This window comes from Engraulis encrasicolus, chromosome 7, assembly GCF_034702125.1.
Source record: "Engraulis encrasicolus isolate BLACKSEA-1 chromosome 7, IST_EnEncr_1.0, whole genome shotgun sequence".
Taxonomy (NCBI): Eukaryota; Metazoa; Chordata; class Actinopteri; order Clupeiformes; family Engraulidae; genus Engraulis; species Engraulis encrasicolus.
Window position 1 is genome coordinate 35,506,126 of NC_085863.1, and position 22,844 is coordinate 35,528,969.

A 22,844-nucleotide genomic window follows, 5' to 3' on the forward strand; every position below is an offset into this window, starting at 1 on the left:
AGAGAAGATGGTAACAGGAAGTAGGTGAAAGAGAGACATGGCATAAGGTTGGGAAACATCTAGCCTGGTTCCTACAAGACCTCTGTGTGTGTGTGTGTGTAGCTCTAGAGCCCCCTAGTGGCCCACGGAACTACAGGTCGTCCAAGAGACAGACAAGGAAACAATCAGGCCGGGTTCGAACATGGTCCATTCATGCCAATCATGACTTTGCTATGGAATATGGGAAATTGAACCAACATCATTGTTCTTTTTTATATTTGTTCATCACAGGTAATTTGATGTTGATTGTACTTATCTAAAAGTGGAAAGTGATGTGTACTGACCTTTAGTTGTTGTTTTTTTGTGTGCTCCAGAGCAAGATTGGCTCAGGGCGGCTTATGGGCCCCAAAGGAGTAGCTGTGGACCGTAACGGTCACATCATCGCCGTGGACAACAAAGCCTGCTGCGTCTTCATCTTCCAGTCCAATGGCAAGCTCGTCACCAAATTTGGAGCCAGAGGAACCTCCGACAGGCAATTTGCAGGTACAGAACTTTTTTATGAACGTTCAAACCTGCTTGAATTGCCACGTGGATGGTGTGCAGCAAAGGGTATTCACAGAAAATTACTTTTACAGAGAGCTTCTTAAAGCCAACATATGGAAACGTGCTACATAGATTTATGGTTTTCTACTAGGTTGATTAGGGTATTTCGATAATAACCAAATAGTATGACGAAAGTGTGACAAACAAGGATTCCAGCCATGCTACGAATTGATGTACGTTATTCTAAGCCAGTTACTTGCATCTACTGTGTACGGCCAGGCTAACGGGACTTCGGACTAATGGGCAGTCAGACCACTTACATGGAACGGCTCTCATCTACTTTGGCTGACTTGCTAGTCTTATCATTGACTATGTCTTCTAAGCTATCTTTTCTAAACATCTTTGTCCACTCTTGCGCTCATTAGGGACTCCCATTGAGATGTGTCATTGTATAACTCTTACATAGTATTTCAAAGTCTTGGTTTCTCTCGTGGATTGTGTGAGCTGGAATCTGTGCATATGTGTCAATGTGTGTACATGTGAGAGTGAACGCTTGTATACTCATGCATCTTTGAACGTTGTGCTTGGATTCTACTCCTGGGTTCCCACACCCTGTTTTCCTATTAGTCACCTCATAAGTCTCATTTCACCTTCATGTTTTCTTCCCATCCTTTTTTGTTCCTTAGAAAAGAGTAGCGTACACTTTTCACTGGGGTTTAGTAAGTCTTCCGCAGCCTTCAGTAAGTACTGCACTGCTATGCAGCGTGTCCTGTTGTGAAGTGACATTGTCTTTCTAACCCCTTACCCCTCTAATCGTTTTGTGTTTGAAGAAAAGAAAAATCACAAATATCACTTGCTGTGACCCTGACAGAAAGGTGGCACTGGTGTTGAAAAAAAAAACTGTGATTTTTTTGTTTGTGTGTGAAAAATAACAACTCACTCATCTGCCTGTTTCAGCTAAACAGTATTGTCCAGCAATGAAAGAAAATCACTAGCAAAAATTGCAACCATCATGAATTTCTATTAAACATGTCTAGTAATCAATCTAGTAATTGTCAAAAACCTGATTCCAAAGTAAAATGTTTGGCATAGTTTCATTCCAACACAGGTGACTTTGCTGAATGTCTACAGCCTACGGGTATTTCTCAAAGTGAAGTGTCCAAGCCTTGCTAGGACGAGTAACACCCATTTCACCAAGGTGTATCCAATTATTAATTACACTTAGAACTAGTTATTAGACACTCTTTGGTGAAATCCGCGAAAAATGTCCGTTACTCATCCTAGCAAGGCTAGAACACTTCACTTTGTGAAACACCCAATCCATCTTGAGCACTCATTACAGTCAGCTGGCTCAGAGGCAGGGATTTTGCTTTCTGAACCAGGGATTGACAGAGCTCTGTTGGTAACCAAAGTCATCATCACAGCTACGCTAACCTTTTATTGACATTTGGCAGCGCCAAGTGAAATGACCAATAAGTCTTCTGGGCCCACTATCCTGTGGAGGCCATGTGACTCCGTAGACCACTCACCGTCTTTTTCTGATCTGTCTCTATTCGAACAGGTCCTCATTTTGTTGCTGTGAATAACAAGAATGAAATCCTGGTGACGGACTTCCACAATCACTCTGTGAAGGTACAGTGTATACTACCGCTATTTCATCATGACCTGTTTGGCCTGAGGGAAAATGATGGTGAATGAATAAACATGCTGAACCTAAGGGGTAGCTGTGACCTAATGGATAGGGATTTAGTATTTGGATCAGGGTTGCGTTATTCACCACTCAGGGCTCAAACAGGCTACTTACCAGTTAACGCTCCAGTTCGGGCATGGGAGGAGGCACAGCACGATACCACTGAGCTAAAGGACCAGTCCGATAGCTCCACACTGCCTATACTGTATGAGGCTTCGAGATGGAGGTTTACTAATGTTCCACACCAAACTCTGCTAGTTGGTATCCCCCTAAACCTCACTCCCATCCCGGGTATTATACTGACTGAGGCCTGATGACTGAGGTCATCTGCCCTATAGTTTGCCACTCAGGGCCTCGAACCCACAACCTACCAGTCTACGCTCCAGGTCAGGCATGGGTGGCACAGCATGATACCACTAAGCTAAAGGTCCAGACTTCGGAAGGAGGTTCACTAACATTCCACTGATGAGCACCTGAAGCTGAAGCCCACAGACACAGCTTTTCTCTCTCTAACATTCCTTTCACCTGTAGCCCCTTAATGCACGCCGTACCTCCAGTGGCACGCTGTAATAACATTGAAAAGTTAGGTACCATAGTACTACAATACTATGACATAACACAGGGCCTGTAGTAATGCACTACGACTTGGTCATTGCCATACTGGTAACAGCAAATTTATAACGCTGTGTCTTAAAGGGTTAAGGTCAAGTAATTTACCCAATGCATTCTTTTTTGGTCTTTTTTGGTTTCAGGTCTACAATGCTGATGGGGAGTTCCAGTTCAAGTTTGGCTCTCATGGCGAGGGGAACGGCCAGTTCAACGCCCCCACAGGTGTGGCCGTAGACGGCAATGGAAACATAATCGTTGCAGACTGGGGAAACAGCAGGATACAGGTGGGCTGTATTGTATATTAGCTTTTTGCCACCATCCCTTCCACTTTCTTTTTCTACTGAAAATACTGCAACTGTATAGATAGGCTTTCTGTTTACAAACATTCGCGATGTGAGGAGGGGCAAGATGCTAAGCAGCCAACCACATGAGCGCATTTTTTGAGTGGCAGCCGTTTCCAGCAATCAGAGGTTGAACAGTGCGCAGCCAGGGTCGCGCAGTCAGGAATTGTTTACAAACGGGAAACCCATGTATTCCAATTAGATTAGGAAATAAAAAAGACACATTGTTAAATTAGATCAGGAAGCTAAACTAAACTAAACTGGGAAGCCAAATAAAACACATTATTCACTTTCCATTGCAACTACAGACACCACTATACAAGGATACAATGTTACAAGGATATAGTAGATATAGCAGTAACACATAGAGGTGATTGCTTGTGTTACTGTATTATTCTAACCATTTAAAGTAGTGGAAGGGATGATTAGAAAATATGTCATTCTTAATAAACAGTTTACTACTGGTAATTATTATCTACTTACCCCATCGCAACATGCTCTGACACCTCTTTGACTGGCCATTTGATCTAATGAATGACACTTGTTTTGCTTTGTGTGTGTGTGTGTGTGTGTGTGTGTGTGTGTGTGTGTGTGTGTGTGTGTGTGTGTGTGTGTGTGTGTGTGTGTGTGTGTGTACTGTCCATCACAGGTGTTTGACAGCTCGGGGTCCTTCTTGTCGTACATCAACACAAGTGCCGACCCCCTGTACGGTCCCCAGGGCCTGGCCCTGACGTCGGACGGCCATGTGGTGGTGGCCGACTCGGGGAACCACTGCTTTAAGGTCTACCGCTACCTCCAGTAAAAGAACTGGCGGGAGAGGAGACCCCCAGCCCCAGTGACAGGAGTGGACCTCTGATTCTGCACTGCAGACCAATAACTGTACACTGGTTATTGATTTGAAGCATTTGAAGCCCCAAACTGTCGATTTTGCAACCAAAACTCAGATCTTCAGGTTGGATTTGCCCATCAGAAACACCCATTTGATAACATGTCCTGATGAGCCATTCCAACAAGGACTTTTTTTTTTCGGTTGCAAAATCGCCAGTTGTAATTCTTCAAATGCTTCAAATCCGTTTAACTGTGTACGTAGGTCTGTGTCTACCTAGCCTGTTTGTCATCAGACTACAGTATATCAACAACTCCTGCAAAGCTTCATGGGATTTCCAGGCTAACGGCTGGCTCCTGTAGGGACTGAGCTGGAGACTCCACTATGCTGCAGACAGGCAGGGAGGCTGATAGTAGGTCAAGCAGACCTGGCATGGTCTTCCCAAAGGGCCGCTGGACTCTCCCTCTGCTACTCCCATAGACACACTACTACACACATACACAGTATGCGGTACGTCTACTCATGAGCACGTATCAATATCCCTCCTCTAGTGCTGCCTCTGGCCTCGTGCGTCGAGATCAGTAAGGACGTCTGAGGTGGCGAAGAGGTGCGAGGAGGGAGGAGGGAGGAGGTGAGATGCCGTAGAAGGGGGCCTGTACGTGAGGCTTGATTCTTCCATCCTCCCTTGATTCCTTCTTTTGTTTGCTCCACGGGAGGAGTGAAACAGAGGCACGAGGATAGAGGACCGAGGATGGAGGAAATTGACTACTAGAGGATAGATATTGAGATGGCCTCCACGTCTTGCACTCTATGTGAACTACAGGTGTACAACATTGGCAGCTGGAAAGACAGCAGGCTGAGGAGTCGGGGAGAGAGAGGGGACTATGTTTTAACAAGCTACAGCATGTGCACTTTTTTTCTTTCCTATTGATGAGGACAACATCAGAAAGAATATTTGTATCCTAATTATGTCCACATACAGGCATCCATACCAACAGAAAGCACAGATATGGTTCATTTGAATAACACTTACATGTCACACACAGAGTAAATAAAAGTAATTACTGGCGTTTCCTTCTCGTTTTGTATTCTATTTATGTGGCCTTCACCCTGCGTATAGACCTGTTAGTGTATCATCTATACCAATCTGTCTTGGTTTGTTTTTTAAGCATTTTGTTGTCTTTCTGGAGAAATTGATCATATCCTATAACTACAACAGTGCTTGTGTTGTAGCTGTGTATTTGTATCTACATAAATAGAGAAATACGTATATATCTGTACATATGCATATGTGTGTATATGTATATAAACATATGAAGGTAATTCACAGAGCGACACTGCAAGGTTGCTACATGGAACTATAATAAACACTTTATTTTACCGTCTAATTGTTGTAGCTCAGTGGTCCTGTTTTGTTTCAACAGTCTATATTGATGCCCTCCCCCACAAACCGGATTTTGAAAAAGATTTAAACACCTCTGCCGTATCAGTAGCCACATTTACATGGGCACTTTTAATTTAAACCGATTCGGTTTAATCGAACCGTTTACATGGCGCCGCTTTCTTGTTTAAATGTTTTGAACATTTATCATTTAATCGGTGTGTACTACATTTCAATCGGATTAAAAGTGCCCATGTAAATGTGGTTAATGTTTGAGGCAGCTGTCTGTACATACGTGATGGTTTTGACTGGACTCACCATGTCTTGAATGAAGTACTCTATTCTGAGGACACGTTCAATAGCACAACACAACATGCATGTTCAGGCTCTGCACTGTTTTTAGTTTTTTTTTTTTTTAATTGTTTTTGAAACGTCATAAGGGAGCCAAAAAGCTATACAAGATGTACTATTATTTTTCTTCTTTTTCTACATCTTCCTTTCTATAAATTATTTTTCTAATTCTATTTGAATTGTTTCTTCTCCGCCAACCATCCAAATCTATTGACCGCTATCGTGTGAAGCGAAGACGGCTCAAGTGCCCTGCCTGTGACAACTCCTTGCTTTTATTTGTCATGAAAAATGCCAAATGTGTATCATAGCTGGTTGATATGGAAAATACACAATGATTGTTTCTATGTCGTGGGCTTATCTCTCCCTATATATAATTTCAGTATATACACAGAGACACATATAACATTATCAGATTTCACTATAATAGTGTGTCGTTTAAAACAATATATATATTTAAACACGTATATATACCAGCAATGTAACATACCAGTATTGTTTTGTTGTTGGTGTTATTCATTTGTTCCAACATACCCCTTGTGTGTCATTTCCACTGAGCCTTCGTCAATACAGCACACTCATTGGTTCTGGCCAAATGTTTTGTTAATTGGCCTATCATCAGTTGTTTAACAATACAAAATACACACATAATGCAGTTGACACATTCTGTTCTTGTACAAAACGCTGCTAATAGATAATGATACAAAGTTATAGTCATGTATATCCATGCAAGTGCTCCTTTCCTCTTTGCATGTCGGTTTGCATTATCATTTTACCAGCTGACTGCCGGCTGACTGCAAGTGGTGATATCTTTGTAACACTAGCTACAGCAAGGGCCCAGGAAGAGGGGAGTAGGATTTGGGGGTCCCCATTACATTATTGTATGTATTGACAGGGGTGGGGGGTGGTGTGGTGGTGGGGTAGCCTAAGCTGTCAGCAGCCCTGCGTGGATATGGTAAGAATATGAACTTGGAACTGTTATGGCTAAATTCACTGAGAGACCACTCGATAAAAACGCCCTATATTTGATAGTAGTGAGGGTGAAGGCTACGCACCACCACTTTGAAGAGATTTACTGTTTTGTTTTTTATGCTGTTGCTCCATGTTTTTCTCAAAATGGTACCTACTATATGACATCAACTGCTGGGTTCTGTATTTATCAGTTGCTGTATGTGAACCTTTTACTTGGCGTGCATTTTTTTTCTTGTTTTGTACAAAGCATGATCCTGATGGGTTTTTAAAAAACAACATCCAAGTAATAATGAATAAATATGAAGAGAACTCTGTAAAGTGAAGTTGTGTATCACAGACAAAGGCTTGTGTTGGATTCCCTGTGGCACATTTCTACCACTGTGTGAAAGAGATTGTACATATATTAAACACCTGATAAACTTTTTCTGGTTACTGTGATGAAGATTTTAAATGGTTCTATTGCCTGTGGTATCATCAGGGGCGGATTAAGAAATGATTGCCCCCTGGGGGTCTTATAGCGTGGCCGTTATACACTACATGCTACGGACCCCCACCAGACGAACTAAAAAGGTCAATACGATGCCATGGCCACGCACAACAGGAATTGAGATCATTTGACTTTTTTGAAATTTACATACAATGGAATTTGTTTGTCCTACACCGTACATCTCATGTACATTTGTTGTACATGAGCTCAAGTCATTGACGATGAAGAATTGCGGAGGGTTTCTTTATGACTTTATTATGAATATTTTTTTTTAAAAAGTAGAATACATGTCACCAATTCAAATATGCAGTAATTCCCAATATGGTCCCTTCACACACTAATTGATGACTAGAGTGAAGGAAGTGCTATAATTTAAGTGGGCCTATAGTTAAGAGGCCTATCATATTTTGGCAGAATTAATTGTTGGCATGGTTTAGACATAGTATATACTTTCCCTTTTGAGTGCATGAAAGTTGGTAAGTTGTGTGTATCTCGTTTAGACAAAAAAAAATGTTGATGGGGCTTTGTGTGGCATGGCATGCAACATAGGTGCAAGGGCCCATCATCTTTAATTTGACTTTGAAGTGTGTAGCTACAGCACACAGGCTAAACAGTTGGAGATTTGAGAAACTGACAGTTGGAATGGAACCCTTAACTAGCAACACCTGTTCTGATTCTCTGTATGGCAGTTTATATTGTGGTGGTAAAGCAGACAACTGAATCATTACAGTTTATATTTTTTAACTCGCTGTTGTTAAAAAAGTACAAAAAAATTTGGGGGAAATCTATCCACCCAGTCAGAAGTTATGGGCCAAACAAAAAATCGTCCATCTGTAATTCAGCCATCTTGAAAGTGTTGGAGCTCCGCATTTTGGGGATATACTAAATAACATGCTATTTTATCTTGGCTAAGAAACACTGTATATAATAATTTGAAATTCAACTTGGGTCAGAGTGGGATTCAAACTCACTACCCCCATATCTTCAATCACCTTAACCACCTTCAATCTTCAAACACCTTAGCCACTAGGGTTCTCGAATCTTACCGCAGGTGCTAGTTAACAATGGAATCTTGAGAAACTGACAGTCAGGAATGGAACCCTTAATTGGCAACACCTGTTCTGATTCTCTGTATGGCAGTTAATATTGTGGTAGTAAAGCAGACAACTGAATCATAACAGGTTATATTTTTTAACTCGCTGTTGTTAAAAAGGTCAAAATAATTGGCACCTGGCCTTTTTACCGATTGGAGTCATATCCCAGATCACTACCTGTATATTCATGTCAATGATTTGGAATCTGTACACCAGTGATACAAAATATTTCTAGAAAAGGATGTCGGCCTAGTTATCACCAGCATAAACAAAAAGTGTGTGTGTGCACATGCACAGTGTGCACAGTCATGGGTGAGCAGTTAGGGCGTCAGACTTGCATCCCAGAGGTTGCCGGTTCGACTCCCGACCCGCCAGGTTGGTGGGGGGAGTAATCAACCAGTGCTCTCCCCCATCCTCCTCCATGACTGAGGTACCCTGAGCATGGTACCGTCCCCCCGCACTGCTCCCCATGTGGCGCCACTGAGGGCTGCCCCCTTGCACGGGTGAGGCATAAATGCAGTTTCGCAGTGTGCAGTGTTCACTTGTGTGCTGTGGAGTGCTGTGTCACAATGACAATGGGAGTTGGAGTTTCCCAATGGGCTTTCACTTTTTTTCACTTTTTTTCACTTTCACTTTCACTTTCACTTTCACAGATTATTGATAGAGCTCTACATGTGCAAAAGCCTATAGCCTATGCATTTTTGGCCATAACAAACAAAATAACTCTCTTGCACCTCTGCCATTAGAGAAGTCTAAGAAGTGGCTAAGAGGGTAGATGAGGCGTAGCTAAGCCTACACAGTATGTCAACGCTGCTTTTTTTTCTATCAGCCCATCCAAAATATTGTACAGCAATATTTCCGTTTTCTAGAGATGTTCCTGATTTTACAGTTTGTTCTGCCAAAACAAACCTATTGCCATGAGAACCTCCCTTACTGTTTTGTTCATCTCTTCATCCATGCCACAGTCGCTGCTGGTCCTATAGGGCGTAACAGCAAATTGTGGGCCCTATGCACCATCAGTTCTAATGGACCCCCCCCCAAGCCATACTGTACATCTACATAAATGAGACACTGTGTGGGCCCCCTATTTACATGGGGTCATGGGTGACGCTAGGGGGGCAAAGGTGTTACAGATTTTAAGGGCCCAGGCACGGACAGCACTGACAGGGGTCCTTAAGGGGGCCCAAAATTTGAATCTTTCATGGAGCCCAACATTTCTGGCGGCATCCCTGTCTTTTGGTCCTTGTGCAAAGTCATTAAGGTATTGATTAATGTCTCAAGCAAGAATCATTATGAAAGCGAAAGTGAAAGCCCATTTGGGAAACTCCGACTGCCATTATCATTGAGACACAGCACTCCACAGCACACAAGTGATCACTGCACACAACGAAATTGCATTTATGCCTCACCCGTGCAAGGGGGCAGCCCTCAATGGCGCCCCAAGGTAGCAGTGCGGCGGGACAGTACCATACTCAGGGTACCTGTCATGGAGGAGGATGGGGAAGAGTATCGGATAATTACTCCCCCCATCAACCTGGCGGGTCAGGAGTCGAACCGGCAACCTTTGGGATACAAGTCTGACGCCCTAACCGTTTACCCATGACTGTTGTAATTAATTGTAATTAATCACTAAAATCTTTTAGTGGGCATTTACGTGTAGAAGTTTGGATTGGGGACACATGTAAGGTTAAGAATCACTGCTCTACGGTAACCAATTTTGGTGGGTAGCAGACTGACAATCTCTTTGTGTCAATAATATTATGCTGTTGTGTTTAACTTTTTTCCCTCCTCTGGACAGACCCGTGTCCATCTGTCCATTTCATGTCACAATGTCATGTTTCATTCTCATCTGAAGCATTGTCATTTCTAAATTGTCATAGTTACAGTATGTGGTAATTTCCTTTTGCCTGCCATGTCGTTTGAGACAGGGCCGGCCCTTGTCGATTTCCTGCCCTAGGCGAGTATTCAATTCAGCGCCCCTTACGCGCTAAAATTTTGCAGTTTGTTGCAATTGAACTTGTGCAGTGCAGGGGGTGGCAAATGAGGCATTGTTTATTTATTTTAATGTTGATTTACTTTCATTGTGTTCATTATGTATTATATTTTTAAGAATAGATTAGATTAGATTAGTTAGATTTTTAAAATCCCTGATTCTCTAGTGCTGCGCCCCCCTACTTGAGTGGCGCCCTTAGCATTTGCCTATACTGCCTATGCCAAGGGCCGGTCCTGGTTTGAGATAACGCAGTGGTGGGGAACCGTTTTTATTCGAGGGCCAGTTCAAATTTGATAAAGTCCTCCAAGGGTCGTACTATGAACACAAACCAGAATTTTCCCCCTGCACTCAAGGCCTATATTGAAGGTGGCCACCTTTACAACAGACCCCACCTTCACTAGGTCCCCTGAAAATATAACTTATTATAATATAACTATTAAAATATAACTAATTATATTGCAAATGTAATTTTTAAAATGTGCAAAACATGTCATATTTCATATATCAGAGGCCTGATAAGACGGCCATTAACGGCCCTAAACACACAGGCTCCCCACCCCTGAGATAACATGTTTTGTTTTTAAACGGACTACATAAATATTGTACATTGACATGATTTTACTTCACCAGACTATAGCAAATAATCTCTACCTTCCTACCTATCCTGCCACAGGTGTTTGCTTAGCCGGCCAATGTGTCGGTGACTTAGATGGATGTGTACAACATGGTCGTGGTGATGGCACCCAACTGCCTGCGCTACCAGTGAATCTTTGAGTGGATAGGCTACTACAGAAATATCTTACGGCCCTTGATGGCTGTACTTCACTTTTGTCATTGGACGTGTTTATCTGAATGCTCTTATTTGTTCTGGTAACTTGTAGCAAACTTCAACTGATTTCAGGCATGACTGCCAAAACGCGTTGGGGTCTTAAATGTCTAGTATGACCAAGCCATTGCAATAAAGGCTTTTTAATTTATTTACTTATTTCACTTTTTCTAAAGAGTGCCTTGGATTTTCTTCAGTTTTGGCATCTTCAGTTTTTCCCTATCCAAAGAGCACCTCAACCAAACTTTTTCTGAGTCCAGGAAGCACTCCTAACCGACTTTTTTGATTTCAGTCTTCATTTGTTATATTTTAGTCAAGTCCAAATGAAGAGCTTCTTTCCAAAATTACATGCATTTTGGAACAATTTTGGAAATTGACATTTTCATTTTTGGCATTTCATTGAATTGCGTTGCTAAATGCATTTTCATACAGATTTACAAAGTACCGGTATGTTCTCAAAACATTTGAATGGCAAGAAGTCACACATAGATGATATGACTTCTTAAAGGATAACACCAGCCAATTTCAACATGCATTTGTAATGCTCACTGTAAACTAACCCCATTTTCATCCCTGCCCATTTCAATTCACCACATCAGTTCAATTCATTTTTATTTTATTAAATCATAAAATTGCAATTATCTTTGATTACATAATGTGTTAACACAAAAAGCATTAAGTTTTAACACTGACTTTAAAAAGCTTACAGATCAAATGTTGCCCTGCCTCTTTCAACAGCCTTGTGTCAGAATGCAATTAAGTCACACTTAAAAGTCCTCATGGCATTTCATTGGCACACCATAAACAATCACAGAAATATGATGACACCTGAACAAAAACACCCACAGAACAGACAACACAAAAAGAAGCACAATCAAAAAAAAGAAAGAAAATATCTGCCAAACCCTCCATCTTCACACAGTATTAAGATAACAAGGAAATCATTGACAAATCAATGTCACAATTCAAGTGAAATACTGCATCCGTGTTCCCAAAACACACAGAAATGTAAAAGTACAGGTGTAACAAAGTCAGATGTTTTTATTATAACTGTTCCATATCTAGGATTGTCTGTGATGCTTACTGGGAACTTCAAATTTTGTTCATTCATTCATGATCAAACATGGACATTCAACACAAATTATGTGAATATGTCTGTGAATACAAGCATGTTTGGAAGAAAGATGGCCATTATTGACTTTATCAGTCTTATGCTTGATTGTACTCTGGAGGGGGCAAATACCGTCTTTAACCGAGACCCATTGGGTTGCTTATTGTGTGTTTATTGCTGCTTGTATTTCCATCAATGAAATGTGCTGTACTTCATTTTAAATGATTTAAAAAACCTTCCAAAAGGTATTGGCTGTACAGCATGTGCTGGCAGATGTCGCAAGGAAACTTGGCCCTTTCCAGCTGTAGAAAATACATTGACCACATAATACATTTTGCTAAATGGTTGCTATTAAAATAGCTACTGTAGCATCAAGTGGACTAGGGAATGAAACCCAAATAAAAAATACTAAATTAAATAAAACAAGATAAGAATCCGGGAATTGTACGCCACCGGGAATCTGTAGATTTACAGTAAAAGTATATACTTGCCCTCTGTGCATACACTTTCACACAAATGCAAAACAAAGCTCTGACGTCGCTTATTAAAATAGTATCATTGTGCACACCTAAGCACCTCAAAATGGCAATTCCAGTGTCTGCCGTTCTCTCAGAGTAAATTAAATAAAAGAAGAGGCTTGGTGCCAATCCATTAGGCACCCTGTAACTCAAGGCCAGAGTACTGTGGGTAGGAAAAGAAACAAAAACAGATGCGCCTTTGAGTTTGATCAAATAAGGAAGCCGATAGAGAAACTGAAGGGTGCAAATATAGCTTCCATTCAATTAGTCTTACCGACCAGGCCATTATTCAGCTCGTCACTCATGATTTTGTCCACCAATAGCATTTTGTGCCTCAAAGACAATGACTAGGGCCATAGGGCTCATACTGAATAAAAAAAAACCTTTCTAAGGAAGAAAGAGTGAAAATGTTACTCATGAAGTAAGTCATACAGTCCTTAACAGGTATTACTTCTAAATAAAACTCAAATAACATTTAAAAACAACAAAAGAATAAAAAATAAAACGGGATGATCCAATGTGTGGAAATTGACGTCGACATTATTTACAGCAACACTTCACTAGGTAAGAGGAATATAATAAGAACAAAACTTCATGAAAATGTTACCCATAAGAACATCAACACAGACATGTTCCCATCATTCGTAACCTTGACCTAACCTTGCTGGCTCAACCTGTCAGCACATTTAAGTAGGCCGCGGTTATGGGAGTGCTTGGGATCCCAAAACTGTCAATATCTGGCCACACACACACAACACTGTAACCTGGGTATTCCAGAAATGTCATGCTTTACATCCACAAATGTAATGCTTTAGTGAAACCTCAGCATCTTCGCCCTTTTAATGGATCCTAAGCATTCAGACACGGGACATTTACAAAATCCATGCCCCTTCACTGAGATAAAAGCGTAATGGCATACGAATTCTGATGACATCCAGGGATGTTTACTTTTGACACCTGATGGGTCTTTACAGCTCTATTCGGCAGGTTCTTAATTTGTTTGAAAGAAACCTTTTGTCACAGAGTGAGCCGTGGCGCTTACGCCCAAGTACACACACAGACACAGGCTGTCCACTCCACCGCCGTCCATCCCGCGACACATTTTGAAAAACATGACTCCATTTTATGACGTCTAACCCTCAACAACACCTCAACCAAGTCGAGCTCAGTAGTAGTGGCATATCTGCAGCCGGCTGCCCGGGTCGTTCTTGCCGGGGCTGAAGAAGGGCGAGACGGGCTCGTCGAAGTAGGCGCTGAAGGTGTAGATGTGCTTCATGGTGACGGCGTCGTAGAAGGAGACGCGCCCGCGGTCGTAGTCCAGGAAGACGCCCACGCGCGGCGAGTTCCAGTAGTCGGCCACGGGCAGCCGGGCGTCCTCCTCGTTGGCGTACAGCCGGTCCTGCAGGCACAGGCTCCAGTATCCGGCCGAGGGCGACAGGCTGACGAAGCCCTTGCGGTTGCTGTACTCGGAGGTGACGCCCAGGTACCAGACGCCCTTGTCGCGCACGTCCACCTCCCAGTAGTGCTGGCCCGAGCTGTACTGTGCCGTGGCCAGCACGCCGAAGAAGCGGGTGAAGCGCTGCGGCACGTCCGCCTCCTGCGAGCGCGTGCGGTTCTCCTCCACCTTGGTGTCGAAGTCACTGATGGCCAGGCACGGGTGCGCCGTGTCCAGGTCCAGAGTCAGGTTCTGAGGCACTGGTGGGGGAGGACACAGAGACACACAGAGTTTCTCATGTTAACACAATATAAACATAACATTACTAAAAACATACAACATATTACAGAACATTACAAGACCATTACTAATATCAATGGTGCACCGTGTCTAGGTCCAGTATTAGATTGTGAGGCACTGAGGGGAAGATGACAAGTTGGTAATGTTGCACACTAATACTACACATTGATACACTCCATATGCTCATATCAAGGGTGCGCCATGTTCAGGTCCAGAGTCAGCTTCTGAGGCACCAACTTATCAGCGTTAAAAGGAACAGTACATTTTTTTGGATTTTCACATATTTGCAGTATTTCCAAGCATTATTCATGAATGTACATATCATTTTTTTCAGTGTTCTCAGTACTCAGAATTAAAAACATAGCTTAGCATAATCACTCCAAATAAATGGGAGCATTAGCACCAGCCACAAGTGATCACAGGACGGGATTAAATAGTCGTTTTGCACTCTGGTGAATTTTACATTCATTTTAAAGTCGTTTTTAAGTACATTTAAGGATTTTGTTCTTTGTTTTGTTTGCTCCCATAGACTTACATTGCTACGCTTAATTTGGTTATACTGTTAAACTAGGCAATGCAAACGCATAGACGAAAATGATATGCATTCATGAATAATGTTTGAAAATACTGCAAATATATGAAAATCAAAAAAGGAATCCTTTAACATAATGTTAATAAGGCACCATTACTTGTGAATCGAGAGTGTTATAGGAGAGAAAGGGGTGAGAAGTAGGAAGGGGAACAGGGAAGACGCGACACAATAGGTACAGCAGACTTTTTTAAAAAATGGTCTAGGACTCTAGCATTCAAGAGTCAATAAGTTGTGGCCATGAGTACAGTGTTCTTCCCCATGCTAACGCTACACCAATGATGATATGAAGGGAGCCTTGTGCTCAGGACCAGAGAGAGATTCTGAGGCACTATGGGGAGACGCCAAATTGTTAATGCTAACTACCGTACATAACATTAAGAGAATAGCCCACTGTGTTTTTCTACTCGACCATGTTGTTCTCTCATCTGAGACAAGTTGATGAGCACCTCTCTAGTGTTTGCGCGTGCCTGTGATCAATCTGTCGTCCCGTGCTATTTTGGACACTGTAATAGAAGGCGTAATAACACCACCAGAGCATTCCGTTGACGCATTGATGTCTTCCTTCCTAAAAACGTTTATCTCCGCCTTTTCCTCTTTTGGAGTCAAGATATCAATGAATCAATGTAGAAAAAAAGGTGAAGAATGGGACTTGAAGAAACACTTACTGGTGTGTAAAACGTGCATCATCTTCTTCCACATGATGAGCTGGAAAGGTCCTGTGAACTCGTACCAGTCTGCCGGGCAGTTGCTGGACTGCACGTTGCTGTTGCTACACTGGAATGGACTGTTGGGGAACATGAAGAGGGCTCGAGATGACATAGGGCTGCAAAAAGCCGTATGCAATTATGGGTGTGTTAAGAACGTGCAGAGTTAAAACAAGTTACCTTGAATACACCTTCTTGATGTTCTGTAAGACACAGAAAAAAAAAACATTTTGAACCTTGACACAGGCATGTTGCCTCTGATTCTTTGGCGTGTTGGCTGTGTGTTTTTAAAAATCTTGCAGCAGCTTCACTTCTCCTTTGGGGGATGGTTACATTCAATTTGACTTACACCATCAAAATATCTTTTTGAGGGGTTCTGTATATCTTTTAGTGTAAATTATACTGTACATGTAAATGTGAATACATTGGCAACAGGCAACCTGTCAGATTCTATTTAAACATGGCTGTGGCTAGTGAAGTTGATAGTCACTAACCACTTTGGCAGGTAGCTTATTCTAGGGATTGTCATATCAGAGTAGGCCATACTCTGTAATTCTAACTGATAACAACTGCGGCTTGTACAAAGGCAGAATGACCAAGTGACTTGGGGGATAACCAATAGACACAGTGGTCAGTGAGCAAAAAAAAAAAAAAAAATCAAGCCGTGGTCATCTGACTGGTCAACGACACACACACACACACACACACACACACACACACACACACACACACACACACACACACACACACACACACACACACACACACACACACGCACACGCACACGCACACGCACACACACACACACACACACACACCATTTTCTATCATCATGGCAACATGTTAAGACAGTAACGTTTTTTGAATCTGAATCTTTGAATGTGACCTCAAAGCTGGCGGTGTCGCTGAGCTGGGTCTGGATGTCTGCGATGGCCTTGTCCACGCTGGCTTCCTCATTGCCCACCAGCTTGAGGTTCTCATCGATGACGGCCACCGTTGCCACCTCTTCTGCGTCCAGGCTCTCCAGCAGGTCGTCCTTCTCATCCAGGAGAAACTGCACCAGCGCCCCCACGTCGTCCTCAATCTTCTCCTTCAACGCCTGCTTCTTCATCTACAACACAATCACATGTAATACTCTTTTTTTTTTTACGATTGACATTTTTTGTTATTGAAACTTTTTTGACAGTACAAACACAAATCCAGTATTTCAATGGCCAGACAATATACCTAAATGCAATGTATTCCCCAAACAAACAATAAAACCCAACGCATCAATAAAAATTCACAAGTTAAAGGAAACCTAAATAAAATCAAATTTTAAAAAAAAAGGGGGGGGGGTGCTAATGAAGGGTCTTGGTCTCTTTCAAAACATCTTCAATGGATCGTAACATAACCACATGCAATTCTTTACTGTAGCATCTCGCTGCGGAAGGGCCCATCGATGGGCCTCTTCACCATTTGCTGAAAACACTCAACTACATCATAACAACACTGCTATGACAATGCAAGGAGTCTTGCCCTGCCGTGGCCATCCGGTAGGGCGCTCGTCTAACATGCCGCTAAACCAGGTTCGATAAACCGGATCCTTTGCCGACCCCTCCCTGTCTCTCACCCTATTCGCTTCCTGTACACCCCTCACACTGGCCTGTCGAATGAAGTCGAAAAAGATAACTACAAAAAAAAAGACTCGCTCATCATCATTTTGGTGACAATAAGGTTATAACAGAGGGTCTGCGTTGAGGGGTTATGGTTCACATTACATAATAGGAACAGTACTGGTGAGTACATTTTTGAGCCTTAAAAATCTTTCCACAATTCTTAGTTCTCAAAAGGCGTAACCGAGTATAAGGCGCTTTTGAGTTTTCTGAGCCACCCTGCATGCCACCACTCACTGCGACAGGTGTGATCATTAAGGGGGCTACATACCTACCATTAATTTCTTTAATGAAGTGATTTCTGTGTAAGGACAAGTTAATAGAGAGGAGACATTTTGTTATTCAGAGCTGATGAAGCAAAATCTTTGCCACAACTGGTCTGGTTAACTACAATTTGAAGTAAAATTTGACAAATATCACAAACACCTTTGCTGAAGTGTAGTGTATTAGAACTCTTTGTAATGTTTGTAATGTTCAATGTTGACACCAAAACATTAACAAGCTTTCCATTTTCATTTTTTCACAAAGATTCATTTTCAGTCGCATGGAATTGACTATAAATCGATTCTGGCTGCCCATCCATTTGTCAGTTGTAAATCATTTTGCTTTTCTATGGCAATCTATAGTATGAAAGGAAAGAAAGTTATACAATTTGGCATACTGATTCTAGATGGTCATATGACACTTTCCGCAAGTTTCATGAAATGCTCTAGCACCTTTAACTACCCTCTCTGTTGAAAACAGCTTTGCTTTTTTGAGTGTTTGCAAACGACTTGGGTTTGTTTACCTTAATTCCCAGACAAAGCCTATCAAGATAAACGCAAATACCATCACAGCTAGTTTTTGAAAAAGTTGACTCTTATTAGGCATAAATCAGCAATAATCAACATCTGCCCACAAATAACAATCTGATGAAGGCACACTGGGCATGAGCTCCAAAAACATGAGGAGGATCCCACTGATGGATCAAAACGTTGCTGTACCGTCTACCACTTTTGTCTGCACACCCCAACCTCCAAACACAAATGACAAGCTCAAATGAATGTGAGGCGTAAACATTTAGTATCTGTATCTCGTATGATGTAGACTACATACCTTGACATCAGTCTTGGTTTGCTCGTCTATGGCCTTCACTCTAGAACACATCGACTTCTGCCAGTTCAACTTGATCAGCCTCAAACGAAGTTCACTCTGCACACACAAAAGACACATCATCATGCTTCAATGTTTAGATGCTCCAAGCTCCAAGTTTAGATGCTCCAATGCTCCAAGCAGGTCATCATGTTGGAGCTAACGGTGCCTTGGGAGGAGAGGATGGAGGAAGCCAGTGGGAGGAAGAGGGAGAAATACGGAGAGCTGGTGGAGGACTGCCGTAGCAGGGGGTGGAGTGCAAGATGCCTGCCCATCGAAGTCGGGGGAAGAGCCTACGGTCTCCTAGGCATCACAGGGGCAAGGAAGGGGAGAGTCATCTGCTCAGCTTCAGAAGCTGCTGAGAAAGCCTCACGAAGGCTGTGGATTCAGAGGGACAAGGCGTGGATGAGCGCTTCTTGGACACAGGCCGGGAACTGATCACTCCCGGTTGGGTCGCCTAGATGAGTAGGGGGTATGAAGTTGAAAGACCCGAAACCCCCTGAGAGCCCAGGTACTATCACTGATGATGTGTCCAAGATCATGCATCACAAGATGTATCTAAACAACAGGACATTTCACACTAGCTCTGAACCTTACCCAGCATCAACTCAAGAATTAAGAAGTTTAACAAGGAAAGAAAACCGCTTTTCACAGCTGAATGAAGTCAATGAAGTGGGAAATTGGAAATGTTAAACTTAGCACAGATGAAACCACATGTGAAATCATTTATGACGCACACCACACTGCAAAACTTACCAAAAAAGCTTTCAAGGATTTAAAGAAAGCATGCAATGAGATTTCTGATTTCAAAAACCACACAACAGCTTATATGGCATGGCGCTTAATATGAGGGAGGAGGCATGGCCATGCTTAAACGACGACAGCAGAGGAGGGACTGAATGCCAAGGCTATTAATTGAACTCCAGAGGGACAAGCCCTGATTCAGAGAACACCCTCACCATTATCATCTTGAGAGAAAAAAGACTATACTGTAAGCAGTACCTGCATTATGACATGCAATTCACACATTTCAGATGCTTCGGTTAGAACACTTTTGTACTTTGTTAAGGATTTAGGGGACAGTGTCACTCCGAACGGTTCACAGTTTCATGCAACTCATTTGAGTATTTCCATAACCACTTATTAGAAAGTTTCACTGAAAAGATAAGTAGTGCTATGTAAAGCTTGGATGCTGCAGAATAATAATAATACAAAAAACACACATCTGAATTTTTACCTTCATATCTTCAATGACCTCTGGTAATGGCGCCACATCATGGTGTCTGAAACATAGCATAAAAACGACCAGTGATGACTGCAGTCAGAGTAATTATAGAAGACACGTCACATGGGTTCCACCCATAGAATGTATACAATCTCTGGTTCCACCTAAACAACGAAGGCCTACTTGCCCTGTGCACAACATGTATGCATGGATTGTTTCGCAAAGCACACAAGTAAACGGTGTTTGTAACTGAGGAAAAATAAAAGAAGGATGTAGTGTGTACCTGTGTGCCCTCGACTCCCGACACACAACGCATATGGGTTTGTTATCGCTGTGGCAATACAACTTCAGTTCTTCGCGGTGTCGCTCACATTTCCCATCCGATTTGATGGCCTTTGAAGGTGCCGCTGGCTTGACTGTTTTCAAGCAGTCGAATTCACTCAGCTTGTCGACCAAATTCTTCACCAGATAGTTCTTGGTGAAGCTCATCTTACCAAATACCTACAAAAGAAAATGAACAAACAAATGGAACGTCAGGAGTATACATCATTTTAACAGGTTAACATGTCGGCGGATTGCCCTCGAGTAACTACTTTGTTTACAACTGCAGCGTTTTCTGCAGTGTTTACTCAGTTGTCGACCATCACTAGCTAGCCAGCCCAAGGCATCAACAACTTCCTCATTGCAAACACTACAGCCCTCCACAACGATGTTTGATACAAGACTTCATATGGATGTGTTTACCATAAGTACAATTTCGCATGTCGACTTTGATCAGCATCTTGGACAGAAAACAATATATAGCTAATGGTTACAAAAGCACACCAAACTAGATAAGTTAGCTTTGCCGCACAGCCTACCATCCGACACTCCGGGCACTGGTAACCAATATCATCGCCTCCGTTTTCTTCCCAGTGCATGAGGATGCAGTCGCGACAGAAATTGTGACCGCATTTTAAGATCACTGGGTCGTTAAAATATTCCAGGCAAATCGCGCAAACCAATTCTTTCTGTATCTCCCCTCTGTTTTTCTCTGCCGCTGTAGCCATTTTCAATAATACTACTGGTCAGTGCACGACGGATAAAATGTTGAGCCACTTGGCTAGCTAGCTACAATAGAATGTCGATCCCGGATATTGCGTAGACAGCAGAACTCCTCACATGGCCTACAGAAATTCTGCTTTGGCCTAAAGTAAAGTGCCCTGGCATTCATCAACTGACTCAGTATGAAAAGTATAATTTACAGATTACAATACATTAGATTAATGATACTCTCTGGAACAAATTAATGGAAACGCCTCTCATTTTAGTGTGGGAAGTTTCATGGCTCAAGTGGACAAGCCTGTCTGCCAAATCTTCATTAATTAAGCGGGCTTGCAGAGCAAGGCCCGATTCTAGTAATCTCTAAATACGTTTATGCTTGCTTGTTTTGTTGCTTTCTTGTGCAGGGCAGTAAAAATAGAAATGGATCTCCTCCCAGGCCTTTCGAGATAGAGACACTGTTCAAACACTAAAATGACCAGCTCAGCTTGGAGATCATTCGAAGCGTGTCCGTGTCTCTTGTCATTTTTCCGTTTTTGGCGATTTTGTGCAAGTTTGGGTCCCCATTGAAAACAATGGTAGAACCTTCGTGCCAGGCATTCCAGCCCTCTAGGGATCAGAGTGCAGGAAGCTTTTTTTTGCTCATTAAACATCAACACTTTCACCTAGAAGTTAAGTTGATGCGTTGTTAGCGAGCTCTATGAGATGTCTCCAAACTGTGAAAGTATCATGTCCCAACTCCCATTACTTTTTAAATGACTGAGGTGTGTAAAAACGGCAGGGCTGACCCAATGGCTTTTCCCATTGACTCTTGAAGTGCCTTTCTGAAGAGGTCAGCGCATCTTCCACAACTTAGAGGTCCATTTGTGACTGAACCGTTTAACCTATAAACTTAATTCAAAGACTGTTAGAAAGATCACATTTATGACTTTAATCAAACAGGAACAGGACATGTGCCAATTCTTTTTAGTTTTTTTAACAACAGCAAGCTAAAGACCTAGAAACAGTTTTTGATTCTGTCCTCTGCCTTAGAGCACCATACTAACTGCCATACATTCAATCAGAACAGGTGCAGCCAATATAGGGTTCCATCTCAACTGTCACTTTCTCTCAACATTCTATTCTTAGCGAGCACCTGCAGCTACAGTTCTAGAAGTCTATTGTTCAGCTCTTCAATGCAATATGATATTGTCTTGCCAGCTGCCTGGCTCAACGGTGAAGGTGCTGCGTTTAAGCAGGGGAACACTCGTCCAGGTAAGATGGGGAAGAAGGGGGGAGAAGGGGGAAGAAAGAAAAAGAAGGGAAGAAGAGGAGGGAGAGAAGAAAAGAGAAAAAGGGAGGAAAACGGGAAGCATTTGGCACCATATCAGTCATTTTCAAGCATTATTATCCAGAGAAGCCGCTTTTGAAAATTTTCGGTATTTTTGAGCAGACTCTGCCGGGATTCGAACCGGCGAGGTGGAGAACTGGTTGACGGTGACGTCATAGCAACATGTGAGTTTTTCTCTTTTTTTTCTTTCTTTTTTTTTTTTCTCAGACATTGCAAGACAGGATCATTTACAGCCCATATCTTACACATAACTCAAAATATGAATAATACTAATAATTTTACAGCAAATAGTTGAAAGATTAAAAGTTCAAAGAGTAGCTGATCATTGAAAATTTAAATCACCATGCCCTCTTGTTCTGTCCATCCTATTACTGAGATTTGGTGCTTTTACACTGTTGTTTTCTTTTTGTAATAATTGTACCAAGTCAGTTTAATTGTTTGGAAGAGCATACAGTATAACATTTAAAAGTGAAATGATTGGAACTTTTTTGTTGAGCAATAATATTTCCCCGGACGATCAGTTGGCAGCTGGTGTTTAGAGATATGTAGGTTGGGAGTTCGAATCCCACTCAGACCCATGTTGATCTTCAAAATTATATCATATGCAGTGTTCCTTAGCCAACTTAAAATACCATGTATGTCATTTAGTATATCCCCAAAACGCGGAGCTACAACACTTTCAAGATGGCTGAATCCAAGATGGCTGAATTGTT

General features: G+C 42.2%; 2 protein-coding genes across 5 annotated transcripts in view; one reads left to right on the top strand and one right to left on the bottom strand.

Annotated features, from left to right (window-relative positions):
• Positions 1–7,100, top strand: part of trim3b (tripartite motif containing 3b) — a 54,834-nt gene extending 47,734 nt beyond the window's left edge. For 3 of the 4 annotated variants that reach the window (XM_063203340.1, XM_063203339.1, XM_063203338.1), the window contains 5 exons: positions 354–522; positions 1,209–1,262; positions 2,084–2,154; positions 2,965–3,105; positions 3,812–7,100. In XM_063203340.1, coding sequence (XP_063059410.1) covers positions 354–522; positions 1,209–1,262; positions 2,084–2,154; positions 2,965–3,105; positions 3,812–3,964 — 588 coding nt within the window. In that variant the 3' untranslated portion in view covers positions 3,965–7,100. The remainder of the gene's footprint in view (positions 1–353; positions 523–1,208; positions 1,263–2,083; positions 2,155–2,964; positions 3,106–3,811) is intronic. The other variant, XM_063203341.1, reaches the window with a different exon arrangement.
• Positions 7,101–11,688: 4,588 nt separating this feature from the next.
• trim47 (tripartite motif containing 47) lies at positions 11,689–20,949 on the bottom strand. The gene is made up of 8 exons (XM_063203342.1): positions 20,621–20,949; positions 20,044–20,261; positions 19,773–19,818; positions 18,500–18,595; positions 16,636–16,860; positions 15,930–15,952; positions 15,711–15,829; positions 11,689–14,413 (listed from the first exon to the last, which is right to left on the bottom strand). Exons 1-8 carry the CDS (start codon positions 20,807–20,809, stop codon positions 13,884–13,886), a joined length of 1,446 nt encoding a protein of 481 aa, XP_063059412.1. The 5' UTR covers positions 20,810–20,949; the 3' UTR covers positions 11,689–13,883.
• Between the last annotated feature and the right edge of the window lie 1,895 nt (positions 20,950–22,844).